The sequence below is a fragment of the Culex pipiens genome, chromosome 3 (genome assembly GCF_016801865.2).
Source record: "Culex pipiens pallens isolate TS chromosome 3, TS_CPP_V2, whole genome shotgun sequence".
Taxonomy (NCBI): Eukaryota; Metazoa; Arthropoda; class Insecta; order Diptera; family Culicidae; genus Culex; species Culex pipiens.
Genome location: NC_068939.1, coordinates 148698425 through 148722568, shown reverse-complemented (window position 1 = coordinate 148722568; position 24144 = coordinate 148698425). Strand labels below are relative to the sequence as shown.

Sequence of the window (24144 nt, the reverse complement as noted above, 5' to 3'; positions counted from 1 at the left end):
GATAAGGCCCAGCTTGTAATGATACACTACCTTCCCTTTTCTAAGCAATCGAATCCAGAAGGGAAAAGATCACCAGTTGTGCTGGTCCGAACTGGGATTTGAACCCCGATCTACTGCTTAAGAGACGAAAGCGTTACCACTAGGCTACGAGGCTCGGCTAACTCTGGAAATTTATATTTTTATCTCGGTTTTCCAAAAATGGAAAAAAATGAGTTGATGATTTGATTTTTGAATGATTTCAACAACCCAGTGAGTTAATTTTATCATACAGAACAAAATTTTACATTTTTACGATTACGAGTTTTTTTGTAACTTTGCAGAGTTATTTTCAAGATTGTATTAATATATTACTAAGTTGTGGAGCATACACAAAATAAAAATTTATTATGTATACACCTAATGAATTTGCATGTATTTTTCACGAGTTAACAGTATTTTACGATCAAATTTTAAATTTATGAACTTTGCAAAACAATTCAAAATCGATCTACAGCATTGCTTTGGCGTTCTCGATTGCGAGATTCCTACTCGAAACTAGGAATCCGAAGGTATTCAAAGATTCTTCTTACAGTGGCATTTTATTCAAATTGTTTTTTTTTATAAATGGGTAAGCTGAAAATGATGTAGTTTCTAGAAAAAAAAACAGCAAAAAAATTTGTTAGGAAAAAGCTTAAAAAAGCAAATTTATTATACAAGAAACAAAGTTCGCTGCAAATATTTTTGGAATATTAAAAAATATCTCAAATGAGTCAAGAAAATAACAAAAAAATATTTTTCAAATAATTTTCAATAGTTTGAAGAAATTCGAAGAATAACGAAGTTACATGAATAATAATTTTAAATTTTGTGTGCGTTTAAGATCATTTTATAATAATTTGTAAGATACACAAAAAATGTTTTTTTTTTTTGTAAAAAAGATTTATATCCAAATTTAGTTTTACAGACTCTCTGGCTGTCGATCTTCTCGATATCAATATTGCTCCAGCTGTCAATAAATTTTTGAGTCCCTTCAAAAAGATTGCTTCGATTTTTCATTCTATAATTTTATAACTCCCGCTCTCGACGGTCCCTTCAATATCGACAACGAGAGAGTTCACTGTAATAAATTTAATGATGCCTCATTGATTTTTTTATACATTAATGTGTTGAGGAAATAAAACTTTAAAAAACTAGCTACGACCATTGTATTCAATTGCAATCGACAAAACAATAGCAATACAACTTTAAACAAAACATACCAAAATATAAATAAATCAAAAAAACACATTTTTGAAGGTTTTCTATGTTTTTCTTTCTTATAGTCGACATAAATGAGTCTTATTTGCAACGCTAGTTTTTTATTTGTTTATTTTAAAATGATTTCATGAAAATAATTTTGCATTTTCTACTTTTATCAAATGCATGTTCCGGCCCGCCACTGTTACAGAAAAATCAGATCTGGCCTAAATTAAGATTTTCGGATATGATCACATCAAAACTCAACACCCGGTTACAGCGTAAACGACTCTTTATTTGTAACGTCTCACCTTACAACCTACGTGTTTGTACATTCACAAATACAAAAAAAACATGATCGCTTGCTGACGCTGCCTGCAAACACTCGTTATGCTGTGTTCTACACAATCAACATTTAATCACAGATATTACCATTCGCTTACTGGTCCCTTAAACGTACAAATAACTCCACTCAACGCTTCCAACTTACAAATAAGGTATCAATAGCGTTTAGAAACTAAAAAAGATTAGGATTTTGTTTTCTTTTCACTCTTAACTTGCTCCAATGAGTAGTACATGTTGATGATTTCATGGGTGTTGAAAAGGAATGCTTTCGCTCTCGATCAACGATCGCAGGGTTGGAAATACTGGAAAATCGGCAAGACCATATTTTGGAACAAGGAATGCTGCAAGGATGGCTTAGTCCTCGATGAAGTACTGCAGGGGAACGTTCTCCAGCAGCTGGTTGGCAATGCCGGAGAATTCCGCCGAGAGCTTCTTCTGCAGCTGGGGCTGGAGCGCGCGCAGCACCTCGTTGCCGTTCTCCTTCAGGAAGAGGTTGGTGGCTTCAGCTGGAATTGAAGAGGGGTGCGTTAGAGTGTTGGTTGTTTTTTAAGATTGGATTCCGTACTCAGGATTCGGTTGTTGTTGAAGATCTTGGACACGCTCAGTCGGGGCTTCTTGATGGCCAGGTTCAGGTCCAGCGTTTCCACGCGCATGTGCGTTCCAGTTGGCTTCTCGTTGAACGAGACGCGACCCTTGACGTCGGCAGTCACTCCGTCTAGAATGGAAATGAAGAACCATTAAATGGAAGTCTTTCTACGGCAATGACTCTTCGTACCGAAGACGGCATCGAAGTCACCGGCTCCGCTGGCAGGGATGATGATCAGAACACCGCTGGAAGTGTACTTGGCGTGGATCAGCAGCTTGGGGATGGTCAATCTGGCCTCGAACGGCTTGCTGCCTTCGCTCAACCTAAAGTACAGGAAAGCTTGAGTATCGTTCAATTCAATAACCCCGTACTAGAAGTGCCTTACTTGAGTGCCTTGACGGTGAAGTTGCTAGCTCCAAACACCTCCATGTTCTTCAGGTTGATCCTGTATCCTTGGGGTCCTCCGGTCAGCTGCAGCGACAGCGTGTCCATGATGAAAGGTTCAACGGACGGCAGCTGGAATTGAGTGAGAAAACGGAAGTCGCGCTTTATTAACACCGTCAAACTAATTTCTCGTGTGAGGTTACAAAAAATATCACAGTTTCAAACGGTACGGAAATTCCAAAACAATTCCGCGTGCGATACTGGCGCGGGTGACCTTGGCGGATTAAGCTGTTCAATTAACGGGTTCGAGCGTTTGCGGAAGCTAATTCGAAAATTAGCTGACCACTGCTAACGCATGACGGTGTTGGCGGTTGCAGAAGGTACAAATTACGTGACCACCGTTAACTGCTGTGTGGGGAATTACCAGTGCTTAAACGGTTGGGTCAATAAGGGAAGTGTTGCTAGTTTGGAAGAAATTGTACAATTTTGTAAAATAATAATTATTTGTCTAATTTTTGTTAAATTGTTTTATTTTTTGCATTTTCGATTATTTTATATTAAGGATAACCATGAACCGAGTAAGTTGTAGATTTTTTTTCTTCAACATAATTACAATTACGGTCCAATCTTGAAACAAATTGAGCTTTGGACTGGAAAGGGTTTCAATTATATTATTTTTCCCTTACGGGAATTTTCAAACTATCTGGCAACCTTACTCACAACATACAAGATCAGTCGGCAACCTGTGTAGTTCAATTATCCTCTCATTACTATGCTCAACGTAGCGCTTGCAACCGGCCGGTTTTGTGATTGGACTAGTGAGTCAATTAGTCTGCGGGTGGTAGCCCCGAAAAACGAGTGAAGTGAAGAGCCGGCTTGTCCAAAACCAATACACCGAGTATGGCCGTGCCATGAACACCGGTTCGACTCTCAACAAACGTGACATTGACATTGAACTTCAGCGCGGTTTTTGGCCAACTCATTAACACCTCTCTACCCTGGCCTCCGAGGCAGCATCCGAGAGTTTGCAGTCCGGTTTTCTTCTCTCTCGAAGACTTGAACTGGATGACCATGTACAAGACCGTGGCTGCATTGTATAGTGACTGATTAGCCTGGCTTTTTTTCGCTTCTCTTTGAGACCATAACCAATGTCTTGAACAAGTTTGTAGAATGTCTTAAAATGTAGAAAAAAAGCTTATTAATTTGCCAAGCAACTTCATAGCTCAAACTTTAATTCAGAAACAACCCCTTTTCTCAATGAACCCTCATCAAACACTACTCAACAAACCCCGGCGAACGCGAAGCGCCAAAGCCAAACAATAACAAAAACATTCCATCTCGCTAAGCCGGTTGGCCTGGCCTTGTGCCTGAGAAAAGTGGTTTTGTTGGCCACCCGGTCCAACGGGGCGGGTCTGTTGGCCGTGACCTTGGTGGTTCCAAGTCGTTGAGATGCGCGCAAAAAAAAAGATAAATGTCAGCCCATAGATGGGGCCTCTATAAGGAGATTTATCCTAAATCGGTAAAACTGTGTCGCACGTGGCGTTAAGCCGGTTTAGGCTCCGTTAGGGACGGGTTTGATGAGATGACTAATCATTAAAACTATCAGGCGGAACGACATTGGGAAGGGCATCGAGACTGTTAAAAAAAAGTTTGGTAGTTCAGAGGTAACATTTTTTTTACTAACGTCATCAGGGGTGACAAAAGGTCTGGGGGTGAGATTGGGTCAAAAATCTGGAATATATATTCCTGCTGTGTTTTACCCCAGACCCAATGTCACCCCTGAATACGATATCTAAAACCACAAATTTCATTGATTTTTGAACTGTCGACTAAATTAAAACTGTTGAAAAATCGGTGTACTAAAAATCACCGATTTACGAAAAAAAACAAAACTTCGGCAGCAAAATTCTTTACAAAATTGGAATATTTAATCTATTTTTCTTGTGTTAAAGAAAAAAAAATCATAATAGATTTTGTCGTTTTTCTGCAAAAGCAATTATAAATATACAACAATTCCCCACGAAAACAGAATGATTCGAAAAAAAAAGTCCGATCGGACTCCAAATTTTTCGAGGGGTTCCTTGGCCGAAATAATTCGACCCGTATTTTTTGGTTTGGTCTTTGGGGTGACCAACGCCGTGTTAGGGTGGTCCAAAATATTACAATTTTCATCGATTTTTGCAAAAAAAACACATTTTTCAAAAAATCATAACTCTGCACCATTTCAACCGATTTTAGCTGTCTTGAGCGCAAACGAAAGGGTATTAGACAGGCGTTTTAGGAAAAATGGTTAAAAGTTTCAAATATCTAGCCTGACACTTGAAAAGGAAAAAATGCTCTTTTGAAGGTCTCGAGACCAAACAGCCTATGTCTAAAAATATATTTATCAGATTCATCGGAAAATTTTACATATTATATCAAAAATGGCGAAGTTATGTTTTCAATATTCCGAGATACGATTTCATGAAAATAAAAGCTGGATTTTCCGACGCACCGCGCGCAATAACAGGAAAATAACGAAAACGGCAAAAAAAATTCTTTATGAAATACGCAACTCAATCAAAAATCTCATTTAAATCAATTATACCAAAAAAAAATTCGGTAATTTTGTTGAATTTTTCGCCATTTTGAAATGTGCGTGAGAAATTATCAAAAAAATACTTTTTAATATTACATTAGTTTCATAAATATCAGCAGGTGAAAGTTGAGTTCAGTTTTAAACAATGTTATTGTTTTGCCTTCCTCACTGAGGTAAGGCTATAATCCTGCTCGAAAAATGAACTTTTGAAAAACAGCTCGTAGACCTATATTCATGTATAGCTATCGACTCAGAATCGAAAACTGAACAAATGTCTGTGTGTGTGTGTGTGTATGTGTGTGCGTATTCCCCTTAGTGCTCAAAATTCTTGCCAAGTTTTCTCGGCACTGGCTGATCCGATTTGAGTCAAATAAGTTGCATTCGATCCGGATTGGTGCCCCATACTGCACTATTGAATTTTTTGAAGATCCGATAAGTAGTTCAAAAGTTACGTATAACAAAGTGTCAGAGTTGCGAATCGGACCTCACATAAATGCATGTAAACTATATCCAGACCACTCACTCGACCCATCGTTGGTTAGGTTATCAAAAGACCTTTCCAATGAGTTCAATACATTGAAGATTTGGCAATCCTGTCTTAAGTTATGACCACTTAAGTGATATTTATGTGCTTTTTTGATGCCAGATCTCACTTAAATGTATGTAAACAATGTCCGGATCCATCATCCAACCTATCGTTGGATAGGTAATCAAAAGACCTTTCCAATGAGTCCAAAACATTGGAGATCTGGCAACCCTGTCTCGAGTTATTACCACTTAAGTGGTATTTATGTACTTTTTTGAAGCCGGATCTCACTTAAATGTATGTAAACTATGTCCGGATCCATCATCCAACCCATCGTTGGATAGGTAATCGAAAGACCTTTCTAATGAGTTCAATACATTGAAGATTTGGCAATCCTGTCTTAAGTTATGACCACTTAAGTGATATTTATGTGCTTTTTTGATGCCGGATCTCACTTAAATGTATGTAAACTATGTCTGGATCCATTATCCAACCCATCGTTGAATAGGTCATCAAAAGACCTTTCCAATGAGTCCAAAACATTGAAGATCTGGCAGCCCTGTCTCAAGTTATTACCACTTAAGTGATATTTATGTACTTTTTTGATGCCGGACCTCACTTAAATGTATATAAACAATGTCCGGATCCATCATCCAACCCATCGTTGGGTAGGTAATCGAAAGACCTTTCCAATGAGTCCAATACATTGAAGATCTGACAACCCTGTCTCAAGTTATGACCACTTAAGTGATATTTATGTATTTTTTTGGTGCCGGATCTCACTTAAATGCATTTAAACTATGTCCGGATCCATCTTCCGACCGATCGTTGATTAGGTAATCAAAAGACCTTTCTAATGAGTCCAAAACATTGAAGATCTGACAACGCTCAGTCTCAAGTTATGACCGCTTAAGTGACATTTTTGTATTTTTTTTATTGAGAAACAAGCCTTACCTGACAAAGTTCGTTCTGCCTTTTTTCGTTTGTTGACGTTATTGACTTTTTTGCTTAATCAGCCTCCTGTGATCAAAACTTAATTTTAACCTTTCCCATACAATCTGCAAATTTTCCGGAATCGGTTGTAACTTGTTGACACTCACGAACTTACCATACGAACCCAACGCAACAAAGAGCACCTCGATCGGACGTTCCGTGTTCAATTGATTCGCGTTCGAACAAGACCGTCGAAATTTTGTATATAGGGGAACTATACCCTTTCTCAGCCTATTTCTATTATCGACCTATCAGCACTTTGATCATGAATTACAGCTTTCATAAAGTGTTTTTGACTGTTCCAAAGTTACAAATAGCTCAAATTAAAGTGAGCAAGCAACTCTCTATTGTTGATACATCTGAAAATGTTGATTTAATAGCGGAAAACGGCAAAAGTGATAGAAGATAGATAGAATTTGTGTCCAAACCCATCATATCACCAAATGTTGGTAAAAAGTGAGGAAGGCAACAACCACATAGGTGGATTAAGTTAGTTTTTTTTTTAATATTTGAGTGGCTGTATCTCAGGAAAAGAAAGTTCAATCTTCATTGTTTCATAGACGAATTTAGAATAAATTTTATCATATTTTGTAGGAAAATACATTCAGAATGTGCACTTTTAAAACAAAATCTATACATTGATGATTATTCCTCAAAATGAAACTAAAAGATGCCATAATTGAAAAAAAAAATCAAGTATAAAATGAAAGATACTTTCCATTTGCAAATACAAATTGACATCATTTTTGGTGTAAAAAAGTTTAGCAAAAAAATCTTTTAAAAAAACTCAATTTGGAAAAAGTTTTGTATGGATTTTTACCAAAATTGTTTGTAGACTTGTTTGGGCAAACTAAATAATTAGGGCAACTGATTTTTCACAGCAAAAATCGAAGGTTACTATTTTCACTTACATTGTATGTTTTTTTTTTTGAAACTGAAATTTGCATTAGACTAGTTGCAAAGACTCATATGGTTTTCAACAAAAAAAACAATAAATCGAAAAAGTTAAAATATTCGATTGACAAACACATAAAATCAGTATGTTTTACTTTATAAACTAAACATTGCAATTTTTCATAGTAAAAGTGAACGTTGAACCTTCAAAATCCGTTTTTTCTGATATCTAAAATACCAAAATTGCTTTAAAAAAATCCAAAATTTTCGTTACTTAAAAAACCTAATATGGTATTACCTATCAAGCAGTACATTTGACAAAATGAGTTAAAGTTAAAGACAAATATTTTAATTTATTTGTCCCGTTTTCAGGAGGCCATTTCAAGCATCTTTTGTTTTACGAAAAACTTAAATTCTCTTGGTTTATATTTTTCTTGCTTCATTTTAAGTTTTGCCTTCCTCACTGAGGTAAGCCTATAATCCTGCTCTAAAAATGAACTTTGTATAAAAACGTCGTAGACCCACCTTCATGTATACATATCGACTCAGAATCGAAAACTGAACAAATGTCTGTGTGTATGTGTGTGTGTATGTGTGTGTGTATGTGTGTGTGTATGTGTGTGTGTATGTATGTATGTGACCAACAAACTAGCTCACGTTTCTCGGCACTGGCTGAACCGATTTGACCCGAACCTGTTGCAGTCGACTTGGTTTAGGGTCCCATAGATCGAGTTTTATACAGATTGAAGTTTCGATAAGTAGTTCAAAAGTTATGTATAAAAATGTGTTTTCACATATATCCGGATCTCACTTAAATGTATGTAAACTATGCCCGGGTCCATCATCCAACCCATCGATGGTTAGGTTATCAGGAGGCCTTTTCAACGAGCCTAAAACATTGAAAATCTGGCAACTCTGTCTCGAGATATGTCCACTTAAGTGATATTTATGTACTTTTTTGAAGCCGGATCTCACTTAAATGTATGTAAACTATGTCCGGATCCACCATCCAACCCATCGTTGGTTAGGTTATCAAAAGACCTTTCCAACGAGTCCAAAATATTAAAGATCTGGCAACCCTGTCTCGAGATATGGCCACTTAAGTGACATTTATGTACTTTTTTGAAGCCGGATCTCACTTAAATGTATGTAAACTATGTCCGGATCCACCATCCAATCCATCGTTGGTTAGGTTATCAGAAGACCTTTCCAACGAGTTCAAAACATTGAAGATCTGGGAACCCTGTCTCGAGTTCTGACCACTTAAGTGATATATTTGTACTTTTTTGATGTCGGATCTCACTTAAATGTATGTAAACTATGTCTGGATCCATCATCCGACCCATCGTTGATTAGGTAATTGAAAGGCCTTTCCAATGAGTCCAAGACATTGAAGATCTGGCAACCCTGTCTCGGGTTATGACCACTTAAGTGAAATTTATGTACTTTTTTGAAGCCGGATCTCACTTCAATGTATGTAAACTATGTCCGGATCCATCATCCGACCCATCGTTGGTTAGGTAATTGAAAGGCCTTTCCCAAGAGTCCAAAAAATTGAAGATCTGGCGACCCTGTCTCGAGTTATGACCACATAAGTTATACATTGTGTTTTTTTTCTGGATCTAAAAAAATGATGAAGCCACCCATATACCCATTTTTGGTAAAAAGTGAGGAAGGCATCAGCCACATAGGATTAAGTTAGTTTTTTTAATTTGTTTTTATCTAGTTTAGTTTATGTTGGTTTCTGAAAATATTTGTCTTACTCTACTACCTCCTTTACCCTATCTAGTTTTTTCATATTTTTACTTCATTTAAATGAAAAAAAAAATATTTTCACATAACATAGAGAAAATGTTATTAAGACATTCTTAAAACCATTGGCAAAGTCACATATAACAAGTCACACTTCCAACCATTTCTTAAATTCTAAGATTTCTTTTTCCCTATGCTTTTTTGAGATCAAAACTTTTAAAATAGAAAAAAATGTGCATAGAAAAATAGATCTTTGGCGAATTTTTAGATCGAAGCCTGCCTAGAGGCGGAGTCGGGTTGTAGAGGGTTTTGAAGTCGGCCACATTCGTAAATATTTGCTCCAATTGATTTTTAAATCAAACTTTTATTCAAATTTCAGTTAATTTTGTTTTTCATGTTTTTTGAACTTAATTTTTCAATTTTTCAATTCGGTTTTATTAGTGAATAATCATGTTACAATTAGTTCATTCGCAGTACATAACAGAGTTTTGAAGTTCCTTTCAACTGTGTGTTAAATCTCAATCCATTTTGGAACGATTATTGCTTATGACTAAGAGATTACCAAAAGTAAGAAAAAAATTAGAAAAAACTTACTGAAATTGCATTTGAACTTAATTTGAATGACCAATAATAATAAATATTAATGACATTTTTTTCCGAAAACATAGTTGTCTTTGAATTTGAACCCTGTTATGCATGTTTAAGCTCAGCTACAAACCTTAATTTCCGGAATGCCCTTCGCCAGGTACGGCTTCAGGTGGTGCAGCGAGTTCTTCAGACACGTCTCCAGTTCCGGATCGGACCGCTTGCACTGCTTGATGTATTCTGGGACTGCAATGGAAGAAGGAGAAAAAAAAAATAGTTTATCACAACAACATGGCTGCAATCTTACAGTACAAGTACAAACAAGGTCAGCTCATCTGGCTTAACCTAAAGCTAGGTTGAGAGAGAGCCGATGAAGAGCAACGACAACACATCCTTCAACCCGTATTGTCATTGCACTCCGGTAGCCTTCAAAGAGTACAACAAAGTAGAAGATGCCGATGGTAAACATTTGGATCCACCCTGCCGATCGTTTGCAGTGTCAACATTTCAAAATCCAACGGCTTTAGAATGTCACCAAATCAATCTCAAAGCCATCTTCAAGTCCATCGGCTTTGCTTGTTTGCCCACAGCAAATGATTCCATAATCGCCTCCAAGTATTTGGCGAATTGCCGCTCGTTTAGGAGACAGAGAGTTCCGTTGGCCGGGCGCGATCAGCTGGACATAATCGGAACTTGTTATCTTGTGAAAAATGGTCGCCGCACCGGAATCCGGTTCTGCCTTTATAAAGCACGTACAGCACGTGTGGCGGGGTGACTTTTGCTTAAAAGTGAAGACATTAACGTCAATCAACGCGCTACTGATCTTACACGGTTCTAATGACTGACAAAGCAGTTTCGCTGTAATCTGGTTACATGATGGTCCACAGGGGGTTTAATGAATCGAGGTTAGGATTCATTACGGAGTGTGCTTGGTTTCATGTTGACCTTTGACGAGGTGATTTACGTTGTCACTTTAGAGCTTTGAGACGGTGATCATTTCAGTATTCTAATCGAATTATCTACTGATTACAATTGTAAGGGGTGTAATTTTTCTGGGAGATCCCCTAGAACTTGGGTGATTCCTACTACCATTTACCCTAAACAAATCACCAACACCTCATTAGCATCCATCCGTCTACAACAGTATTTCAACGTGATCCCTAGTCGGTGAACTACACACTCAACAGGTTCACATCCTCATCGTTATTACCTAATCAACCCAAAAAAAATTACCGCCGCAGGTGAGATAATCAGCGATTGTAAGAACAAATCGTTCCGGAACACTCAATTCTCACAGACAACAATTTGTGGAAAATTAGCTCCGAACTAGTCACCGATTATAGATCGCAAAAATCTGCATACCCCAAGTTTCAATTAGAAAACAATGCTGGGAAATAGGCTGATTCCAGCTAGACAACCACCACCTTTGAACAGCTGACGCAGGTAACGCATTACAATTGAATATTAGAGAAAATCTAAAGAGCTAGAGAGAGAACGTCGAGCTGAGCTACTGACCCATCTGACCCGTTCAGACTGAGCTGGCCCTGGCGGTTTGCGTGCTTTGAGGGAAAACACGATATCGTACGACTGACTTACTGAGCAATTGACATAGAAGCTTGTTGTGCCGGTTGACTGGCTGACAGTCGTGCGGAAACTTGGAAATTTTCCGCAAGAAGTGTAACGTTTTAACCTACATTTATTTTTAATGCTAAGAAATTTTATTTTTTTATTAATGCTGTATTGAAATTTGAAGACAGTTACAAAAATTCAGATTGCACAAAAAAAATATGTATCTACTACCTGAAATGCAGTAATTTTCAAGATCATTGCATTTTCGCAAATTTTAATTACATATATACTTTTGGAGTGTATGTAACATTAAAAAGGACCAAGAACAAATTTTCATTTGTTGGGTTTCACTAGCATTTCTGAAGTTCGTAACCACGAACAAATTGTTCAAATTTCATGGTGCGATTTTGGTAGCTCTGAATATCATGAACACTTATTCGTAAAATTGGAAACTGATTTTTCTTTGTGAAAGGATATATATTTTAAGTTGGAAATTTTCCGCAAGAAGTGTAACGTTTTAACCTACATTTATTTTTAATGCTAAGAAATTTTATTTTTTTATTAATGCTGTATTGAAATTTGAAGACAGTTACAAAAATTCAGATTGCACAAAAAAAATATGTATCTACTACCTGAAATGCAGTAATTTTCAAGATCATTGCATTTTCGCAAATTTTAATTACATATATACTTTTGGAGTGTATGTAACATTAAAAAGGACCAAGAACAAATTTTCATTTGTTGGGTTTCACTAGCATTTCTGAAGTTCGTAACCACGAACAAATTGTTCAAATTTCATGGTGCGATTTTGGTAGCTCTGAATATCATGAACACTTATTCGTAAAATTGGAAACTGATTTTTCTTTGTGAAAGGATATATATTTTTAATTAAAAAACGAGAAAAAATACATCTAAGTAAGATACTGATTAGAGACTAGAGGTTATTCCAAGTTCTTTTCGAAAAAAACTGAACGTAACAACTTCAAACAAAAAAATATTAAAGAAAGCCAAAAAATCAGAGAAATAATGTAATAAACAGAAAAATGCCCAAAATGCTCTCCTCTCCTTTGAAGCCCATGATAACTGGACAAAATACAAGAACAGAACAGAAAACTGATGGAAAAACTAACTAAATCCAGCCATGTGGTTGATGCCTTCCTCACTTTTTACTAACAACGCGTGGTATGATGGGTTTGGACACAAATTTCATCTTTTTTTAGATCCGGAATAAAAGTAAAAAAAGTACATAAATAAAGCTGCAGTGATCATAACTAGAGACTGGGTTGGCAGATCATGAAAATTTTAGATTCGTTTGGAAGGTCTTTAAATTACCTGACCAACGATGGGTCGGATGTAGAGCGTCCATTTTCCCGTCCTGCACGAAGAAAAAAGAGTTTCCAAAATCGTGATCGTTTTTCAAAATCGTACCATGGGATTTGAACACATTGTTCGTGTTTTTCATTTTCATGAACGCTTGTTCACGATTTTGGGAACTCTTTTTTCTCCGTGTGTTCTAGCTTAATAAAAATAAACTTTAAACAAAATTTAGATTTTATACGTTTTTTTTTACCAAAAAAAATACTTCAAATAGGTTTCTGCAAGAAGAATAACTTCAATTTGTTTAATACCTACTTTTCAAGAAATTAAAATTTGAAGTAAAATACTGGAGCACAATTGTACATAAATATCACTTAACTGACTACATCTCGAGACAGGGTTGCCAGATCTTGGAACATTATGTTTCATTGGAAAGGTTTTTTTTTTCATAAGTAAACCAACAGTGAGTCGCAAGCCATTTCATCCGGCCCGCGACGGCTTTCTGAAATATTTCTATGACCGGCCCTTAAGGCTGTTCATGAAGTATTAAATAAATTAAATTATTATCTGAATTAAAAAAATAAGCTTCAGATCAAGTTTTAACATATTGCTAGAATATTCTTCATGTTTGAATTTAATTCTTATAATTTTTATATTGATATTATTTAACTGAAAAAATTGTTCAGGAAAACAGAAATGTCCATTTCGTAAAATTGATAAATTTATGAAAAAACTTCTATTGTTATCTTAAAATTTACAAAAAAAACTAAATGTTATTCCTTTCAGTTTTGACTGTGTTTACTTCAATTTGAAGTTTTTTTTTATTTTCTTTTTTTTAATAAATAGGTAAGCAAAACTTATGTATTTTTCCAAAACAACTTTTCAGTGATAAAGTTTTTTTTAAAAGCTTAAAAATCAAATTATTCATACTGAAAATAGATCGCTAGAAATATTATTAAAATATTTAAAAATGTATCAAAAACTTCAAAAACTTGCAATGATATTTGAAATGGTAATGTTTTTTTTTATAAAAAAAATATATGAAAGTATTTAATTGCAATCGTCAAAAACAATATCTTTACAATTTTAAACAAGCAAAAATTAAAATAAGTCAAATAAACAAATTTTTGAATGTTGTTTGTTTTTCATTTTTAAAATCAAGATATATGAATCATATTTGCAATACTAGTTCTTTTATGTATTTGCTTTAAAAAGACTCAATCAACTCAATCAATCAACTTTTTCAACTTTTATCAAATAGATCAAAACACAACATTCCAGTTAAAAAAAATCATCCTTTATCAAATATTAATTCAGGCCCGCCACTGCTTCAGAAAAATCAGATCTGGCCCGCAGGGCCAAAAGGTTGGGCACCCCTGCTCTAAAGTGATATAGAACATTCAATTCCAAGATGGCGTCCAAAATGGTGGTGCTTAAGTACTGAGAAAATGTATTTGGTATGCTGAAGACAATCAACAACTAAAATTTGACTGAAATGGGGTCGAAGAACTAGAATTTAATGTTTAAAAAGAGAAAATAAAAAAAATGGAAAAAAAATAATTCTTTGTGATTCGATTATCCGAAGTCCCATACAAACCTTCGAATAATCAAACTTCGGATAATCTAAACTTCAGATAATCTAAACTTCAGCTGATCGAGGCTTCGGATAATCGAGTCTGGACTGTACCGGAAAATTAAATAAATAGGTATCCGGAAATCCTGAGATAATGTTACCTACTGTCAATAAACAAAGATTTAATAAAGGTTTTTTTATCTAACTAACAAATTAAAAAAATGTAAATCAGTTTTGAAAAATCCTGATGAAATCAGTTTCCAAAATGATTAATGACGAAAAATCAAGAATCAAAAACTAAAACATTCAACAAAGCAATTGATGTCGCGATTTGAATGGTTTAAAACAAAAAAAAAACAACTTCCCAGTTAAACACCACGTTACTCAATTGAGTTCCATAACTTACCAAATCGGGCAGTGAATGGCAGAGGAAATCTATTCCCGGCGAAGGTCGAATCGTATCAGAACCGATTTAAAGCGGTTGCGTGCCTCCAGTACCAGAGTGTGGAATCCGCCAGAGAGCAAGAAAATTGTGCCATTTGGACGAGGAAGTGATTCCGAAAAAGTTGAACCAGTGCAATTATCGCTTCCTTTTTAAGGCGCAGTCGTTTTCAATGAGCCGTGATAATAACATTGTTTTTGTTATTGATTCAATGGAATTTTGAAGACATGCTAATTGTAACGATCTGAATTTGATTACGATTGAAGTATTTTTAAAAGAACATTTCAAAACGACTTTGGGAAAGCAACCTGCAGCTTGCACCCAACCGGACTGGCGATGGACGACCACTTTTTAGATGCAAGCCCAATACCATTAGTGTTTGACCCGGCCAACCCCGCAAAGAACCGAAATCTCGTCTACCTTGGATTCCGGTTTCGTATCTGACCACAAACGCATGGTCGTTGGCGACGTTGCTGCTCCGCCAATTGGCAAAATCCAACTTATAGACTGTAAACAGTACAAGTCCACCGCCGTGTTCAACTCCGTTCTTCAACATCCACAAACCAATTAGATATGCAGGAAACCACCAAGTTGCAAATTCTTGCGCAACCTCGTTGTGCGGTTTGTTGACTTCGATGGTGCAGATATGCTAATATCGTGCGGCAAAAGAAAACTCCTTAAATAATCGCACCCTCTGTTGGAGTACCGAGCTTTTCAAGATTTGCATGGTTACGCATAGTTTGGACACCCTTGCGCGTGCCTCATTCACTACTGTCGAACAAAAATTGTTTAAAGATGCAAATTACCCACGAATATGTGGTGCTAAATGTTTGCGTACGTTACAGAAAAAAATCTGACAAAAAAAAGAACTTGAAACGGCCAATTAGATGAAACAACGACATTGTTCTTTGGGCTAGAGTGTGGCACCTTGACATGGTTGGACCTAATGACAGCTGAATATGAAGAACTGTATGTTCATTTCTAAATGACAATGCCATGACAATGCAGATCCGGCTGGCCGGATAGCAATTATGATGATTGCAGGTGTATATCTGTAGTTTAGTTATGGTTCAATGCACTGATCAATGTTAAAATCAAGATTAGTGGAACTTTCATTAATCAATCAGTTTTGAGGAATTGTTTGCCTTCATTAAAAACAAATCATATTACATCAAATTAAATTCAAAATCGACCAACATCTACAAAGCAAAAAAATCATTCAGATTTTTATTTGAATAACATTTTGAACATTTTGCGCCTAACATCAGAATTGGTAATTGGTATTTCAAGAAGCTCTGGTTGCAGTCGATGTCATCTTTTTTCTAAACAGGTCTTAAACAATTTATTCCACCTGGTTGACTGGAACTGCTCACATTACATAGCTCGATAAGTCGTTCACCCGTAAAAAAGTGAAAACCCCTTTAAACCGATCGAATCTTGCAAAACATATTTTTTGTTTTTGATTAACCCGTAAGAAAAAAGGTCAAGCTTGTGTTTGAACAACCTCCTACTTTTTAAATGTAAACAAAGTAGGATCATTCGAAAATTACGTTACGCATTCTCTCTTTCCTTCACCCGTTCAAAAACTAGCAACTCAAAAAACTATTTTTTTCATTTTTTAAGATTAAACTGCTTCATTGGATTACTGTACTATTTTATTAAATATCTTGAATTTTTTTGAATATTTTTAAAATTTAGTATAAACCCATGTAAAATTTTCAACTCGACATTATTCATAAAATAAGTAACTTAACTATTTTTTCAAGGATTGATTTTTTATTGGAGAAAACACAAAAAAAAATCAAATTATCAAATGTTTTAAGTTTGTTTTAAATCATCAAAAAGCATTGAAGTTCAAAAACATCTTGAGTTGATTATTTTACCTGACACATATTCAGTGCGACTTCAAAGCTAATGGTTGTGTTTAAATTTGAAAAAAAAACAATCATAAAATCTAAAAATTTACAAATAAACAACAAATTTGACTGGTAATTGTAAAATATGAAACAAATACAAAACAATATAAAAGAATAAAAAAATACTTAAAACGAAAGAAAAAAAACAAACGAGGTAAAGTTTGTGTAGCTCAAAATGACCTCCTGAACAAAAAAAAAGACATTTGTGAAATAGACGTGCTCCTTGACAAAAAAATCTTTCAAAATTGTGTGTCGTTACTGTTTATATGTTGTACCTTTCTTCGAATATTTTTTAATTTTTTTTTTTTAAGTTTATGAGGCAGTTGCAAATATAACCTAAGTGTTGAGAGAGGTAAAGACAGGGTTTAAACAAAAAAAAAGGTCTAAAATTGAATTTTACAAAAGAACAGTTGTTTTGCAAACAGTAGTCTTCAAAAAATTCAAGCTCCGACGAAAAAAGACGATGTAAACTGTACACCAAAATTTCACAAAAAATTGAATATTTTTTTAGATTTTGCCTTCCTCACTGAGGTAAGGCTATAATCCTGCTCTAAAAATGAACTTTGCATAAAAACGTCGTAGACCCACCTTCATGTATACATATCGACTCAGAATCGAAAACTGAACAAATGTCTGTGTGTATGTATGTATGTGACCAACAAACTAGCTCATGTTTCTCGGCACTAGCTGAACCGATTTGACCCGAACCTGTTGCATTCGACTTGGTTTAGGGTCCCATAGATCGAGTTTTATACAGATTGAAGTTTCGATAAGTAGTTCAAAAGTTATGTATACAAATGTGTTTTCACATATATCCGGATCTCACTTAAATGTATGTAAACTATCGTTGGTTAGGTTATCAGAAGACCTTTCCAACGAGCCTAAAACATTGAAGATCTGGCGACCCTGTCTCGAGATATGACCACTTAAGTGATATTTATGTTCTTTTTGGATGCCGGATCTCACTTAAATGTATGAAAACGATGTCCGGATCCACCATCCAACCCATCGTTGGTTAGGTTATCAGAAGATCTTTCCAACGAGCATAAAACATTGAAGATCTGGCAACCCTGTCTCGAGATATGCCCACTTAAGTGATATTTATGTACTTTTTGGAAGCCGGATCTCACTTAAATGTATGTAAACTATGTCCAGGTCCATCATCCGACCCATCGTTGGTTAGGTTATCAAAAGACCTTTCCAACGAGTTCAAAACATTGAAGATCTGGCAACCCTGTCTCGAGATATGCCCACTTAAGTGATATTGATGTACTTTTTGGATGCCGGATCTCACTTAAATGTATGTAAACTATGTCCGAATCCACCATCCGACCCATCGTTGGTTAGGTTATCAAAGGACCTTTCCCATGAGTCCAAAACATTGAAGATCTGGCAACCCTGTCTCGAGATATATCCACTTAAGTGATATTGATGTACTTTTTGGATGCTGGATCTCACTTAAATGTATGTAAACTATGTTTGGATCTACCATCCAACCCATCGTTGGTTGGGTTATCAAAAGACTTTTCCAACGAGTCCAAAACATTGAAGATCTGGCAACCCTGTCTCGAGATATGGCCACTTAAGTGATATTTATGTACTTTTTTATTCCGGATCTTAAAAATAGATGAAATTTTTGTACAATTCCATCATATCAGCCATTGTTGGTAATAAGTGAGGAAGGCTCCAACCACATAGGTAGATTAAGTTAGTTTTTTGAAAAAAAATTGCCTACTGGTTTTTAGAGCCATTTAACATTGTAAAATTAATTATAGATACTTTGAACCAACCACTTGGAATAAAATCAACCGAAACAGTCAACATTAAAAAAATAAGAAAAAGATAATGATAAATAAATTATATTATATTGGAAAGTTAAAATCACATTCCACCAAAGAAACTCCGATGTGCAATTTTATCATCACCGCAAACATTCCAAATCGTCCAAGGGGTCATTCTTATGCAAAATTAGCTGAACATTTCGAAAAAATACTTTCAAAAGCACACGATTGAGTTTTTGGGGATAAAAATTCGAAAAACTGGTCAAAAATGGTCAAAATAATAACTTTTTCAATTTTTCTTTTTGTAAATTTCTGATAACCCGTGAAGAATACATGCAAACCCCTTATGCCAACATATCAAAAAAATTGTTTTTGTCTGCTCTACAACTTTGTAGAACATTGTTACAAACTAAAATGTAACCCTGCAAAGTTAGAAAAACACGTAATTTTAAAATGAAAATTTTTGTTCTAAATGAAAGAATGATCCTTCTGGGTTATTACAGATTCGAAAAGTACATTAAATTTCCCATAAAATGACATGTCTCACGATTTTTGACAGTTGAGTAACGGGAAATGGCAACTATTTTAAAACAATTTTTTAACTTTTTTTATGAAAAATAAGTTTTTTTTTCGGAATTTTGAGTACGCCATCAAATCGTGCGTCTAATTTTACACAAAAGTCCCTTTGACACTAAATTTCAATCGCTTCACGGTTACGAGCTATAAATCACTGAAAACGTATCTTAGTAAAAAACCAAAAAAATGAAAGGGGTCGTACTTGGGTCGTACCGCCCCACCGTCACAAAATATCGAAAAAACAAACCCCGGATTCGGTATCAGGAACCAAAATAACCCTTCAGAGCAAAGTTTCACGCAAATCGAAGAGGGGTCGGAGCAACTGCTGTTTAAGTTGGCGGAGAATGACTCAGTTACGAAAACACAATTTCAAAATGCCCAATGTTTCAGTGGCATTGCAAATATCATAAGATATAATGTAGTTCAAAGGATACAAAAATATTGAAAGTGCTTCAAAAAACTTTTAATTTCAAAGGTGCACACCAATCAGCGTCTAAAGCATCCAGATATTTGTTACACTTTTTTTTTGTCTTTACAATTATGGGAACTATCGATACAGCTGTTTATTCATCACCTGAGCTACTATTACCAAAAGGATTTACAACAAAAATTGTATTATCCATTTTTACAGGATTGGGTCCGTGAGTTCAACAATTTTGGAATAAGAGACAACAACTTCCTTAATTGTTGTGTACAAGGTAGGGGTATGGGTAAGGGTACACCTTTAATACTGACCAAAACAAGACATTTGCAGTTGAAGGTAGATTAATTTATTTTATGTTATTCTATGCATATCGAAGTACGAGCTCAAAATCAATTGCTAAATTATCAAAAGGAAAAATATTAAAGATAAATCAACTTTATAATCACAATATACATACAATTCATTCAAATTAATAATTTCCGAAACAATCCGGAAATGACAATATTAAAAAATATATATATAAAACTCATGTTTCCACTCACCTTGAGCCGCAGCCATCGTCACTAGCAGCGCCACCGCGCAAACAATCGACTTCCCCATCATTTTGGCGGGATTTGTTTGTTTTTCTGCTTTTCAAATTCACCCTAAATTTAGCACTCCACGCACGCACCGCACTTTATTGGCGTTAATTCGGCTAAATTGCAACGATCGACGCACAAGCACACAGTTCGAGGTATGTTAACGAACTGATTTTGTTCCTGTAACCTCGATACGACCAACACACTTGTCACTTTTACTCTCACTGAGCGCAATCTTCTCGCCCGACGTCGACTGATTGAGTCCTTCCGGTCTGGAGAACACAAACGCACTTCTATTGATCCGTTACGCAGCAACACACACGCACACACTGACACGGAAGAGTTTGAGTTTGAATGGGGTGAGGATGTCCGCTTGGCACCAGCTCGTTGCAACGTCTGGTAGCGGCTAGTGTTGAGCGGGCTCTTTTAATGAATTTTTATCATTCGGGCAGGCTGAGCTGCTGCCTTTTGCGGTGCTACAGCCGAGCAGAGAACGCGACGACGATCGTGAAGAACGTGCGGTGGTGCGATGTAGCGTCGGCTTGATTTTTTGTTTTGTTGCATGTTGCGTTGAAGGATCTTGCGGCCTGTGTTGCCTTTGTCGCTATTTTGTTTTTGTCGGAAATAAATTTAATATGATGAGTAACAATGATGACAACTTTTCTTCGGCTGGGCTAGGCTATTATTGGACTGTTTTTCAATGCAATCAATGTGGGTCATTCAATATGCAGTTTGAACAAAGAAGTACATATTTCAATTTCACTTTCTCTGTTCAAGTTGAAATCCAGTGCAAAGCATGTTTATTTATCCATAAAAAAGATTTCAAAACATGCATACATGTAGCAAAAAAATAAGTGACTTGATATTAGTAAATTTTATTTAAGGGATTCAATTCTCCACAAATTCGGCCAATTTCATAAAATTCAAATTGTTTTTTTATTTTTATTTTTTTACTCAAGCTTTCAAAGGGCACCCCATGTAACCAAACAACCTTTTTCACATCATTGCCAATAGTTGGCCGTACAATTCACCTTACATTGTTGACATCTATCCATGAGCAATTCGCTAAGATTTCGGCCATTATTTTTTTTTGTAATTTTCAATCTGGCTGAAACTTTTTTGGCGCCTTTGGTATGCTTAAAGAAGCCATTTTGCATCATTAGTTTGTCCATATAAATTTCCATGCAAATTTGGCAGCTGTCCATACCAAAATCTGTATCTTTTGAAGGTATTTTTTGATCGATTTGGTGTCATGGGCGAAATTGTAGATATAGATAAGGACTACACTAAAAAAATTATACATGTTAATTTTTTTTTTGTGATTTTTCATTTAACTTTTTGCCACTAAAACTTTATTTGCAAAAAAACTTTATTTTTTTATTTTTACTTGTGGACATCGAATGCCAACTTTTTAGAAATTACCAGAATGTGCAAAAAATCTTTGACCGAGTTATGAATTTATGAATCAATACTGATTTTTTTCAAAAAATCGAAATGTTGGTCGAAAAAACTTCAACTTCATCCTTCGATGTAAAATGGAATTTGTTATCAAGAAGTACTTTAGAGAAATTTTGATAAAGTACACCGTTTTCAAGTTATAGCCATTTTTAAAGTAACTTTTTTGAAAATGGTCGCAGTTATTCATTTTTTTAAATAAATGTCCATGTTTGCCCATTTATGAAAAAAAATATTTTTGAAGAGCTGAGAAAATTCTCTTTATTTTGCTTTTTTGACACACAAATGATCAAAAAAATCCTTCAAAAGACACAGATTTTTTAATTTTCATATATCATTTTTATATACACAGCTGCCAAATTTGTATGCAAAATTATATGGACAAACTAATGATGCAAAATGAATTCTTTGGGCATACCAAAAGCACCAAAAAAGTTTCCGGCAGATTAAAAAACACAAAATTATAATTAAAAAAAGACCGATTTCGTAGAGAATTCCTCCCAAACAAAATGGTATATAAATATTCGTAAATCTGTAGATTAGATATTGTTTTCATAATTTAATTTCAAAATTCGTATTTAATTATTTTGCGGACCATTAGCGCTGACTTCTGTTTTTGAAATATGTAGTACAAAATTTTGGCAAAAATCATAATTCCAGAAATAATTTTTAATTACTATTTTATATCAACTTCTTATGTAAAATCAGATTTGTCAACATATACCTAGTAACTTTTTTTAAGTTCTCCATTTTTGAGTGATAGCCACTGCAAGATCGAATTAGAGAAGTAAGCATTTTTTTTTTAAACTAGCCCATTTAATTTTATCAAATATCTTTTTTCGAAGAGCTTGAACAGGATTCTTTAAATTTGTTCAAAAACATTTTGTTTGCTACAGCCACTCAAAAATATCAAATTAATATTCAAATGCCGATATCTCAGAAAATTATGATTTGATTTTCAATGTTCAATAATGAATTATTTATAAAAAATGCTGGTTTTTTTTTTAATTTAAAAATCAAGGCTTTTGCTCAAAACATGCCTATTTAATCCATAACCATTGATCCATTGATTGAAAAAAGTGTTTCAAATTAATTTTACACCAGTCCAGTTGTTTTGCAATCGTTATTTTTCAAAATATCTTTGTATTGACTAGGCAAAGTAACTGTATTTTTCTGAGATCTTGGCAAAAATTATATTTTTTTCAGCGTCAATCTCAATTGATCAAATTTTGACATAAAATTGCCGTATTTTGTTTTTTTTTTTAATATTTCAATATATTTTTCAATTGCTTTATCGGCTTTTCTGATCTGTGGTCTAAAAATCTGAATTGGTAAAAAGCCTTGAAGTTTTTTGTAATGCAAAAAATAAATGTAAGATAATGTTTTAATTCGATTCGATTTGATTTAGGAAAAATGTTTAGGTTTGGACTAAACGGGTAAAGATTTGATACCAATGTGCTCGCACACAAACTCAAGAGAGACAGGTGTAATGCTCATGTATTTTTTTTCTAGGGGTAACAGAACGTAAAAGTTTTTAGTCAGTCGAAATGTTTCATACTGCAATTCCATTTGAAAAGAGCATAATCCGAAAAAAAAGTTCTCCGATCGATCTCAAATTTTGTTTGGCTGTTTCTTGGCCAAAATATTTAGACCCGTATTTTTATTGGTCATTAGGGTGACCTACACCAAGCTAGGTTGGTCCCAAAATTGGTTATTTCGTCATATTTAGCAGAGAAACATATTTTTCAAAAAAATCATAACTTCACGCCATTTCAACCAATTTTAGTTGCTTCGGACGAAAATGAAAAGCGATACGTTGGTCTTTCAAAGTAAAATAGTTTGAAGACCAACAAACCAAGCCTAACCTTTGAAAAGGTGGAATGAATTTTTAAAATGGTGTTTTGACGGTGTCTGGACCAATGAGCCTATGTCTGAAAACATTTTCAATCGGATTCCTTGGACAAATTAACGCTACATACTCAAAAATGAGAGGTGTTTATTAGCAGGATTCCGGGATATGATTTTATTAAAGGAAAAACTGGACATTTAGGCACGCTGCGTGCAAAAACGGAAAAAAACGAAAACGGGAAAACACAACTTTTTCAGTAAAACTGCGATAACTTTAAAATTTCAGGGATTTTAAGGTTTCATTTCAGCTTTATAAGGGTTAAGCTTGATTTTTCGGTCTTCAAACTATTTTTACTTGGAATACCAAATATATCATCTATACAGCACTTCCATTTGAAAAGAGCCTAAACCGAAAAAAAGTTCTCCGATCGGGCTCAAAAGTTTTCTGGGGGTTCCTTGGCCAAAATAATTAGACCCGTATTTTTTTTTTGTTTGGCCATTAAGGTGACCTACGCCGTGTTAGGGTGGTCTGAAAAATGGCTATTTTCGTCATTTTTCGCAAAAATCGAATAATCATATCTCCGCGCCATTTCATCCGATTTTAGCTGTCTTAGACGCAAAAGAAAGGTGATGAGTTTGGCTATTTGGGAAAAATAGTAAGAAGTTTCAAAAATCTAGCTTACTATTTGAAAAAGTCGCATGAAAACATAAAATGGGGTTTTGACCTGTCTGGACCAAAGAGCCAATGTATGAAAATATTTTTATCGGATTCCTCGGAAAATTTCACATAACATATCAAAAAAATTG

General features: G+C 35.0%; 1 protein-coding gene across 1 annotated transcript; it reads right to left on the bottom strand.

The window, feature by feature from the left end:
• Positions 1–1489: 1489 nt before the first annotated feature.
• Positions 1490–20442, bottom strand: LOC120432203 (circadian clock-controlled protein daywake). The gene is made up of 6 exons (XM_039597361.2): positions 19999–20442; positions 9992–10104; positions 2532–2662; positions 2336–2469; positions 2126–2275; positions 1490–2066 (listed from the first exon to the last, which is right to left on the bottom strand). Exons 1-6 carry the CDS (start codon positions 20057–20059, stop codon positions 1915–1917), a joined length of 741 nt encoding a protein of 246 aa, XP_039453295.1. The 5' UTR covers positions 20060–20442; the 3' UTR covers positions 1490–1914.
• Positions 20443–24144: the final 3702 nt, after the last annotated feature.